General features: G+C 54.7%; 1 protein-coding gene across 1 annotated transcript in view; it reads right to left on the bottom strand.

Moving 5' to 3' along the window:
• Positions 1-10,765, bottom strand: part of LOC105294400 (protein-arginine deiminase type-2) — a 42,505-nt gene extending 31,740 nt beyond the window's left edge. Inside the window, exon 1 of the mRNA XM_011363603.1 lies at positions 10,674-10,765. Within this exon, the coding sequence (XP_011361905.1) occupies positions 10,674-10,765 (92 nt within the window). The remainder of the gene's footprint in view (positions 1-10,673) is intronic.
• Positions 10,766-11,473: the final 708 nt, after the last annotated feature.

Genomic DNA, 11,473 nt, shown 5'->3' with positions numbered 1-11,473 from the left:
GAGAGAGAGAGAGAGAGAGAGAGAGAGAGAGAGAGAGAGAGAGAGAGAGAGAGAGAGAATATCTCCATGCACACTGAGGAAGCCCATGTGAGCACACAGCGAGAAGGAGGCTGGCTGCAAGCCAAAGAGAGAGCCCTCACCAGAACCTGATCATACTGTCACCCTGGTTGCAGACTTGCAGCCTCCAGTGCTGTGAGAAATAAATTTCTGCTTTTAAGTCGCCCAACCTATGTTATTTTGTTATAGCTGCTCAAGCCGCCTAAGACACTGGCTTAACGGGAGGCAATAGGAAGCACAGGGATACCAGGAGAGGAAGGTGCCCAAGGCTGATGGTTTTGCTAAATCCAGCCCATAGTCTGAAGGTTCCCAAAGAGGGCTCAGATGGATTTAGGTGGGATTCTCATGGGATTTGGGACTAAGACATAGGTACAAGTGTCTGCCTCAAAGGCATATCCTCTATTTTGAGAGCCTGGTGCTCCTGGGTTCCAGAATAATTCTCCACTATGGTTGGGCATCGGAATCCTCAGGGATGCTGCTTAAATCTTCAGGGTTTATTTTAAGGCTACAGCTTTGTGAAGCCCATCCCCAGAGAGTCTGGCTGGCAGGACTGAGGTGTGGCTGGGGCAGCTGAAGATGTGAACGGTGGCCAGGGTTGAATGAGAGGTTTGGACCAGTGGCTGTCAAAGGTCAGCAGCAGGAACAGCGTCACCTGGAGGGCTTGTCACGACACTGATGGCTGGGTCCCTCCCCAGAGTTTCAGATTCAGTAGGTCTTGGGGTAGGGTCTGAGGATTTGCATTTCTGTGATGTTTCTGAGAAGTGCTGATGCTGCTGGCCCAGAGGTCTAGATGTTCCACAGCACAGTCTGGTACTTCAAACCCTGGGGTGGCCCAGGCCGTGAGGATGAGTCTGTTGAGGCCACCAGTTGGGATCTCAAACTGCAGAGGCCACTGGCAAAGGCCACTGGTCCCAGGCATTGGCAGGAGAGGAAGTGTCCAGTAGCTCATGCCCAGTGCTAGGAAAGGAGCTCCATAAACAAGCTTAGGGCCTTTCAAATGATTGTCCATCTTCCCTTCCCCCTTCTAAGCTCCTCAGTCTATCTCAGGGAACCTGGGCTCATCTGAGGCTGGACACCTGTTGGCTATGGCCTGCTGCCCTCTGTCCACAACCATTAATAAGAGAAGCAAAAACCCTAGATTAGACGATACATGTGCAGAAGATCTAGGTTCGAACCCAATTTGTCACTGACTTGCTGAGGGAGACTTGAGTGTGGAGCTGAGCACCAGGCAGCATTTCCCAAAGGCGAGAGTGGGCACACATTAAGATGTTTTTAGGTGTCACATGGACAAACAGTTTAACAGATTTATGTGTTTATTAAATGTGTTATTTTTTTATAGCAACTAATAAAGACTTGCCATTTATGGTAAGGATGTAAGATATCCATTTAAAACAGAATTAGGAGAAAAATGTGAGTTGATTTAAAGAAAAATGTTAATAATATCACAAGTGGAATATGGTTTTGGTAAAAATCAGAAGAGCCCAGGCAATTGTGGACTCAGGTCGGGGGAACAATTCTCTAGGCCAAGTCTTGGCTTTGACCATCAACCTGCTTGGTGGTCTTGGGCAAGAGGCTTCTCCTCTCTCCATATCATCAAGTACCAAATGAGAGGATTGGACCAGGTCAGAGGTAGCTGGAGTCTGTAGAGCACAGAGGGGGCAGGTCCTGGGCAAAGGGGTGGGGAGAAGGTGCTGAAAATCTGGGGCTCTCTCTGCTGGACGCCCCCGCTAGAGCCATGCTTATTTTATGTGGTTTTATATTTTGGGTTTCTGCATACAATTCTGTTTAGAAAAAAATGCTTTACAAACTCACAGGGCAGGATGATTGTTTGGGACCTGGACTTTGTGAATAGTGATGTAAGTGATGCTTCCTGCCACTTTCCTTCCTCCAGGCCAGCGAGAAACTGGAGGAGGCCCCAGAGGCCCAGGGGGTTAATGCCTGGCCCACACTGGAGCCCCGCACCCACTTACTACCCCAGCACCAGCCCTGCTTGGAGCTGAGCAAACAGCTATTCTTGGAGCGGCCCTGGCAGAAGCAACAAAGGCACCCATTGTCCCCTGCAGTTCCTGTTGGCTGCCTCCCTCCCCGGGAAGAACTTTTCAGAATCCCCCGCAGAAACCTGAGAGCCAGGGGCTGTGGGCACCTCTGTTGTCCCTGGGGGCTGCAGGAAGGGGCCCAGGACAGTATCAAAGGCAAGAAACTGGTAGGAGGTGGTGGCGGCTATGATCTCCTGCTTATGGAAAAGAGGCAAAGAGAGGGTGGATGGAAGGATGGACTGCCAGTTCCTGTGATCACGCCTGCTCTGCCCAGCACATGGCCAAGCTCAATATATACTTTGGGAATAAATGGATAAATGAATCCATCCTTCTTGGTTTCCCAAACTCTATTTGATTTAAAAAAAAAAAAGATCAGGTGACTTGTCTGATTGAAATTATTCAGTGGTCCCTCGGTGCCCATCCATACGATAAAATCCAAACTCTTTAGCCTAGTTGTCACCCAGTGACGCCTCAGTTTGACTCTCCAGCCTCATGCTCTGCAACACCTTCCATCCTCTCAACGCCCTGCATTATTCCATCTCGCTGTGAATTTTGCACATGCTGTTCCTCCTGCCTGTAAGACTTTTCCTGACTTCTCCGCCTGGCAACTGTCCATCCCTATTTGAAGACCCAACTCAGTTGATTCGTACCCACGTTTATTTTCCCTTTTGGCAGTTAGCTCCTTGGAGGGAGGGACTGTCTTTTCTTGTTTCAGCACCGGGCCTAGTATGGGCATACTAGTAAATATAAATGTTTGCCGCGGGAAGGGCTGGAAGAGGAGGGCTTTGCTTACGCCATTAATTATTCACTGCACGTGTATTTATTGAGCACTTATTACGTGCGAGGCACAGTTCTAAGTGCTGGGGGTAGGTTGGTGAAAACTGTATTTCCTGGGCCCATGGAGCACATATTCTAGTGCAAGAGAAAGATTTCCAATGAATTACATAATTAATCGTGTGATTACGGTTGAGGGAATTGCTATAAAGGAGAGGTATAAGGTGACATGAGGCCCTGATCTGGGAGTCAAGGAAGGCTTCCTAGAGGAAGTAGCATTTGAGTTAAAGTCTAAACTTTCCACTCTGAAGGATAGACAAGACTTAATTAGACCAGTGGTTCTTCATTTGAGCCTATATCAGCATCACTTGGAGAACCTGTTAAGATACTGGTTGGTGGCCACTCACAGTCTTTGATTCAGGTGGGCTGGGCTGTGGCCAGTGACTATATTTCTTTCTTCCCCCAAATTTTATTGAGGAACAATTGACAAATAAAATTGTATGTATTTGAAGTGTACCGTGTGATGACTTGATATACATATACACTGTGAATGAGAAGATGCATTTCTAACAAGCTCCCAAGTGATGCTGATGCTGCTGGTCTGGGGACCACAATTTGAGAACCAGTGAATTGGACAAAGTGAGGGCAGGAAAAGGAGCAGAGATTTCCAAGTGGCGGGAACGGCTGGGGTGATGTCTTGAGGTGGATGTTTGCCCAGCACGTTGGAGAAATCGGAAGGAGGTCTGCATGGCTGGAGTCTGTGAGGGGGAGGGGAGGGTGGGAGGAGAGGATCTGGATCCTGGTGAGGAGCTGGCCTTGCTCCTGAGAGCATTGAAGGCTTCTAGGCAGGGAGTGGCATAGTCATTTCTGCACTAGACAGATAACCCAGGGTGCAGAGTGGGGAATGGATTTCAGGAGAGCAATACTTGGAGTAGGGGAACCAGGGGGAAGGTGACTGTAGCTGTCCTGGTGAGTGATGATGGTGGTCTGGGACCAGGTGGTGGCCATAAATGGAGAGAAATGGCCAGTTGGTTTCAAACAAAGGAAACTTGAGCTAGACCTGAAAGCAGCATCAGATGTAGAAGAGGATGTTCACTCAGTCCAATCCGAGGGAATTCTGGGCTTTGTGACTTAACATCTGCCTAGCCCCACGAGTGCCGGGGAGCCACCAAACCTCTTCGGTCTTTGCTCCATCGGTGGGGAAGGTCACCAGCCTGGCCCCACAGTCCCAGACTTAACGGCATGATGTGCCTGCTCCTCCCCAGCCTCTGGCTCTTTCGGCTCTTCCCCCGTCCCTGAGCCTTATTGGCACCAGCTGGGGCTCAGCCCCGCGGTAACGCCAGCTTCCAGCAGCCTGGGCGTGACATCCTGTCCTCAGGTCTTTGTCGGGGTGGGGTGTGGGTTCCAGCCTGGCATTTGACCCTAGGTGAGCACCCCCAGGTGAGGTATAAGGGGAGGAAGGCGAGGCCTCACAGCTGGCGTGGTGGCTGGACTTCTGAGGCAGGTGATTGCTCCCAGACAGGGATGGGTAGAGGCAACTATGTCCCTTTGTTCAGCCAGCCTCCTTTTCTGCCTGAGAACCTCAGCAGCCCCCCTCACTAGGCACCAGTGCCTCCAGCTGCCCCGGGCCCTCTCCTTAAGGAAGAAACAACCTAATCTATGGTCACTCTCTCCCCAGACACCTTCGCTGACTCCCCACTGCCTGCAGAACAAAGTCCATCGCCTGAGCCTGGCATTTAAAGCCCAGGCTGAGCTCGTTGACATTCCTATGCCCTTTCCGCCCCCTGTGTCCCATCTTACTTGCTGGGTAGGTGTGCTCCTGCGGAGCATGTCCTGGTCACACTGGAAACCCCTGTCCATCCTTCAGCTTGATTGCCACCTCCTTCAGGAAGTCTTCCCTGATCCCATCATTCAGGACTCACCTCTTCCTCCCTTTGCTGGTGCCTCAAGCAACACTTAACAACTGTTGTTCAACATTTCTCTTCCATGAGCATTATAAACTCTTTGAGGCCACATCTCATTATTATTTGTTTTAATAACATATAATAAACCCAATACTAACGCATGACAACTACTTACTGAGAATTAGGTGCCAGGTACTGTTCCGAGCCCTCGGCCCACCTGATCTCGGTCCTCCCTTTTGATAACCCCATGAGGTCTGTCTAAACGCCAGCCCATCTTATGGATGAGCATGTTGAGGCCCACGGAAGCTGAGCACTTGCTCCGAGTCCTAGGGACAGTAACGGCGGAACGTGAGGCGAACTCTGAGCCTCGCTGCTCCCTGCTTGGGAGAGGATCTGATGAGATGGGTTACAGTCCTCTCGAAAGGTCTTCCAGGAAGGGACACTTGGTGGGGGGTGGGGTGAGAGGCAAGCCTGGCTCAGGAGAGGATCAAATGAGAAGCTCTTGGTAACCTCTAGAGCCCCCTACTACTTTTCAAGATGGAGTCGGAGGGCCAGAAGGGGGACAGCAAAGGCGAGCTTCCTGTTCTGGGCTTTTGGATGAATGACTGAGACAAGCAGGCTGGGACCAGTCAAAGCCCCTGGGCACAGGGACTGGTATAGCTGGGCAGGAGAGAGCCGCCTCTGAAAACTGGCCTCCCCGAAATTTAATGGGCATGCCTGCCCAGCTGAGGGGGTGAGTGCTGGGGTGAACCCCTGCCACCAGGCTCCCACCCTGACTCAGGACTCTGTAGGCAGGAAAGGAAGGCTCTTGGGGATCCCAGCTGTGCAGGAGGCCTGTGGGCTCGAACCACAGGGTGCCAGGTCCTTCTTAGAACCTTGCCACTCCCTGAGAACTAGCTTGAAACCTGAGCCCTGGAGCAGTTTCTGGCAGGGTCTCCTTTTTAGGGCTGAGGGCTCTGGGAGCTGTTCTAATTTATGTGGCCACCTGACCAGGCCTGATTCCTCCTCATCATTCTCTCAGGAGAAGTGCTGCTCTGGCCAAGCTTGGCCACATGCCCTTGACCTTCCACTGGCCCATCCAACGGTGCCTGTCCCTTGAGGCTGGGGGTGGAGAGCTCAGCCCAATGATAGGCTAGTCCACGTGCATCACAGGTCATATCATTCATTCATTCTCTCAACTAAGGAGCTCTTCATTGACTCGAAGGCTGGAAGGGCATGGAAACGGGGCAGAGAATGCGGAGGAGGACACGCCTAAAACACAAGTCCCCAAAGGTAGCCCGGCCGGCAGCGTGGTCAGGGGCCTGGGCTTTGCACCGCCACCATTAACTGGCTGTGTCGTCTTGGACAAGCATTCCTTACCCCACTTTCCTCAGCTGTCAAGGGGGCCAACAATAGCACCCAACTCATAAAGTTGTTGTGAGGTTTAAACACACGTAAATTATTAAATACACGTGATATGAACATGCAAGGCACTAAGAAGGCTGCCTGGTACAGAATGAGTGTTCGGTAAATGGTAGCTAGGATTAAGTAAATAATAATAATATCTGCAAAGGAAAAAAACTGAGATGAAATAGAGAGAGCCTGGGGCTCAGGGCGGGGCACATGAAATGGGCGTAGTCAAGGAACGTGCGTGGAGGAGGGGACATTTGAGCTGAGACTCGACGGGTGAATGTCAGCCTTGCAGAGGTCTAGCGGGTAGTGCTCCAGAGGTAGAGCACCTGCAAAGGCCCTGAAGTGAACATGAACTTGGTGCGTTCAAGGGCCAATAGCATCCCCAAGCCAGCGTGGCTGGAGCGGAGTGTGTGCAGGGGAGTCGGCAGTAGATGGATCAGTGAGGGGGAGCCTGGCACTCTATGGGAAGGGGAGACCATGGCACCCCAAGTCCTCGTCGCTTCAGGCTGGATTGCAGACTCTCTCTGGCCTTTTTCCTAATGATCCTTTCTAAAATACTCACACCAACCAAGAGACAGAGAGAGGAAGTCTAGGAGGGAGTCGAGGGAGTAAGAGGGGGGTAAATTTAGATTTTCCAGGCTCTTCCCTGAGATGTGACACATGCTGCACCGTTTCTGGCTTTCCCAGCATTTTCCTGTGCCGATGTCTAGGAACTCCTGTCCTGGTACTCCCTTCCTGTCTCCTGCCGGAGAGTGATGGGCAAGCTTCTGCCTGGGGTTTCCCGGGAAAGGGGGCAGAGAGTACCCCTAGCTCCCACCTCAGAGGCTCACCATGAGGTCAGATGTAACCGGGAGACTGCCCCGCAGAGGCAAGAGACGATTGTAAACATCATCTCCTGCAGATCTCATGATATGGATCCCGACCTCTCTCCACCAGGGACAAGGGGACACCTGCTCCTTGGACAGATGCATAGGCTGAAGGAGGGACAGGAGAAGCTGTCCCCACGGCTGGCTTGCGGGTCAGTGGGGGAGTCGGACAGTGGGATCACCCCATTCCTTCACTCTGAGGCTGCCCTTTCTCTAATCCCTGCAGATCCTGCGGTGCCCCTGGCTCCCGCGCAGGGAATACATACATCACTCACCAGAGGTGAGGGTGAGAGCAACCCGAGGCACCACTCACTCCACGCCTCCTCCCCAAAGTCAAGCCGGAATCAGACTGGGACCCAGGCCAGCCCCAGTGAAGACGCGGCTGCTGAGTAAAGAGACCGTGGGGAAGATTGTGTGGATAAGGCGCACACATGCTGGACTGACGATAAGAACAAGTGGAAGTAGTAGAGGGAAATAGCAACACCTCTAAGAACTATCTCGACGCGAATCTCCAGAAAAAGAAATCCCACTTCCTTTTTTCTGTGTATCTGCTTGTAGCTTGCTGGAGACTAGTGCTCAGAATGAGTCAGAGTCGGGCGTCCAGCCCCAAAGAGACAGTTTTGCTGGGAGAGGGTGGGTGGACCACAGGGTCTGCTGGGGACGGGGCGGGTGAGGCCCCTATTGGGTCCGGAGGGGAGGGAAGCTATGTGTGCATCTCAGGAGAGGGGGTCCAGGGCCCTTGGGAAAGGGGGTGGGTGTTGAGTCCTGTTCTCTCACCTCCGTGACTCAGAAGGAGTGAGGGGTGAAGACACCAGTCCCTAAGTAACCGGCCCAGGGTCCACTAGGCCTTGTTCCTTGGTGTCTCTTCGGAGACCCTGGGGAGCGTCATGTGGGGTCTTGAGTCAGGACTTGTGTCTGGGTGGGGAAGGACTCAGTGGGAAAGAGAGGGTTGAATGGGGGTGGGTAAAGCCTTTGGGGGCGGTGGGCTCGTGGCCCAGGTGGAGGGTGGAAGGGACACAAGCTGAGAGGGTCATCCAGTTCAAACTGCCAGTTTTGGGGTCACACAGGACAGAGTGGAGGTTAACAGTATGAGTTCTGAGTCAGACAGAACTGGACCTGAGTCCTGTATGACATCAGGCAAATGGCTTCACTTCTCTGAGCCTCACTCACTTTCCTCATCTACGAAACGGGTCGATCCCAGCAGAACCTCCAAGGTCTATGGTGAGGACGGAAGGAGATAATGCACTCGGTCAAGTGTTCACTAGTGGCTCCTGCTGCTACGAATGCTGACAGGAGCCTTTACCACTACGAATATGAAGAGTGGTGGCAGCAGGAGCAGCCCAGCCACAAGCCAGGGATGCTGCTGACCACCCGACAGTGCACGGCACTGGCCCCCACAGCACAGAACTGTGCGGTCCACGTTGGGATAGTGCCAAGGATGAGAAACGCTGCTCGAGACCTGCGCTGCTCGGTGCAGTGGCCACTGGCTACGGGTGGCTATCGAGCATCTGAAATGTGGCGCGTCCACTCTGAGATGTGATTTACACACCGAATTGCAAAGACGTAATATGAAAAAGAGTATGTAAACTATCTTACAAATAATTTTATATTGATTATAGATTAAAATGCTAATGTTTTGGGTTAAATAAAGTATATTATTAAAATTAATTGCACCTGTTTATTTTAACCTTAAAAATGTGGCTACTAGAAAATTTAAATCACACGGGTAGCTCTGCTGGGGGCTTGCATTCCATGTCTGTTGGCCGGCACTGGTCTGACTCTGCTACTTCTCTTGGGGGTGGTGGAGAATCTTAAGTGCAGAGCAGGTGGGAGGTGTGGGTCATTGTGGCTGCGGCCGATTTCTTGAGAAAGGACAAAGGGGATCATCACACCTCTGCCCCCTGCCAGAGGGAGGCTGAGTCCACACCTCCTACACTCCCTGCCCCCAATTGGGCTGGGTCTCACTCTGCCAGGACAGAGGGAGGGCAGGGGGACTGAGCATGGCCCCCTTCTTTACCCCCGCCCCCCCGGAAGTACCATGCTAGTCTTTCAGGCTGCACAAAAAGTGCCTCAGTGAATAAACAGGCGGGTATGGTGACAGCTGAGGCTTAGAGGCTTGAGCCTCCTGGCTCCCGGCCTGCTCCCTGGCAGTGCCCAGTTAGGGACTGGGGGTGGGGAAAGGAGGGGAGCTCACCCAGACTGCTGAGGACTGGACCACACCCCACTGCTGTGTTTTAACCCTCAGAAACTGCCCCTGAGATTTACTGTGGGGCAACCGAGGCCGGGGGCAGACGCGTGAAGAGGGTATCTGGTCTGCAGGCGACCAAGCCCTTTGTCCTCCGGGAAGGAGGCTGGGGCTTGATGGTATCCTCGTGGCCAGTGCCTGCTGAGTAGGTGGCAGGAGACTGGCTGGGCAGGGTTGCCAGGGCCAGTGAAGAGGACAGAAAGAATGGGCTGGGGAGGGTGTGTGGGAAGACACATGGACGGGGTTTGGTGGGGGCCTGAGAGAGGCAGGGCGCTCCAGATGACAATGATTTTGGGAGCCATAAGCCACATTGGCACCTCCAGCTCAGCTCAAGGCACCGAGAGGTTAGGGAACCCAGCCAAGTTATGAGGTCCCAGCCCAGTCCTGCATGCTCCCCTCTGTCAGCACGGACCCCTCCCAGCCTGGCCGTGGGGAACATTTCATGTCTGGAATAGAGGGGGCTGCACAATCCCACCGGGACTCCCTCCACCGCTTCATCTACACCAGTCACTGGCCGGCCCCGCATTCTCCAGGGAGATGGATCATCGGACTGGGCTGCTTCCTGGGGGCTGGGGGGTAGTGGTGGGGCCCTCCATCCACCCCCCACACTCTGCCATCTCAGAATTCCCACCCCCCAACAAGTTCGTGGACAGAAGAAGGGTGGGGGAACGGGGTGCTCAATCAGGGGCGCCCTTCTGACAAAGACCCCGCAATCTCCGCACCCTCAGCTGACCCCGGGGTGAAGTCGAAGGAAGGCATTTGGGGACACGGAGCTCACAGCCAGTGTCTGCGGACAGGCAACCAGCAGCAGCCCCCAGGGGGCGAAATCAGAGCCTGAGCAACCCCCAGGGCCAGGATCTGCCCTAGGGCAGCTCGCAGCAAATCCCCGAGGAGGCTCCGCGGATCTGGGAGTCGAGTGAGGGGCTGGGCTGAGGTGGGTGGTGAGCCTGGAGGGTCCGAGGGGGAGGGGAAGGCATGAGGAAGAAGGGACTTTCTGGGGAGCGAGGGGGGAAGTGAAACGGGAGGGGCTGGCGGGGAAGCCGAGGAGGTGCCGAGGTTGCCCTGGGTGCCGGAGAAGGCCAGGCGGTTGGAAGACTAGGGTGCGGGGGAGAGGGACCGGGGAAAGGGGTAGGGAGGGAGCTGGGGCTGTGTCAGCGTGTCTGGGAGGGTCTCCGGATTTCGGAGAGGCTGACGCAGGGTTTGGGCTGTCAGGGTTCTGGGTGAGGGTCTTAGAATTTCTGGGCGCGGGAGGCCCCCGGACGAGGGGCAGTTGGGGCTGGAGGAAGGCTGTCCGTGCGTCCCCGAGTCCCGAAAGGGTCTCGGGATTTCCGCGGCCGAGATCTCCTGCGAGCCCCGGGGGCGGAGGCAGGTGTAGCCCCCGCGCGGTGGCCTCGCTCACCTGTAGACGTCGGTCCAGAGGTACGTGCCCAGCACGTACACCGCCTCGACGCGGCTCCCGTGCAGCAGCCGGACGGTCCGCTCGCGCAGCATCCTCCCTGCAGCGCCAGGCCCCATGCGGGTCCTCGCTCGTCTAGGTCCGCCTGGAGCACCTGTCGCAGGTGAGCCAGCTCAACAGCTGGCGCCGACCGATGCTCCGCGCGCCCTTATTCGGCCGCGGGTGGGTGGGGCATGGGCGGAGCGGCCCGCCAGCTCCTCGCAGTGGGTTGAGGGCCCGTCCGTCAAATTGATCACGCCCTCAACCCTTCCGGGCCCCCGCTGTGGTCAGGTTGAGGACAATTTTCTCTTTTATTCGTGGTTCATTGATTCAACATACTTTCAGCGGGCTCCCAGCTGCCCGGCGCCAGGGCGCAGGACCAGTGCCTCCTCCAGGCGCCCCCAGCCCTGCTGAGTAGATAATGCAAACGTGGAGCTGCCATAGGGGTGAGGACGGGAGGTGGTGGCAGCCCCGAGGGAGTGGGTGCTACCGAGCCTGGTGTCCCGGACCTGAGCCAGAATCAGGGGCGTTTGCAGACTCAGGGGAAGGGAAGAGAGGGAGCTGTCTGAGCAAAGCCAGGAAGCCAAGTACAGCCTGACACCTCCTCAGCCCCCAACACTCAGATGGGTGCTGCCAGAGGGAAGTGGGGAGAGGGGTGAGAGCGGAACCCGGCTCCTGCATGGCCAGAATGCCAAGCCAGGGCCTTGGTGCGTGGGCCATGGGGGCCTTGAAACGTCTTCCTCAGGAGTGGTCAGGTGTGGAAC

Source organism: Pteropus vampyrus, unplaced genomic scaffold (genome assembly GCF_000151845.1).
Source record: "Pteropus vampyrus isolate Shadow unplaced genomic scaffold, Pvam_2.0 Scaffold86, whole genome shotgun sequence".
In the NCBI taxonomy this organism is placed as follows: domain Eukaryota; kingdom Metazoa; phylum Chordata; class Mammalia; order Chiroptera; family Pteropodidae; genus Pteropus; species Pteropus vampyrus.
This window is presented reverse-complemented; position numbering and strand designations above follow the sequence as displayed.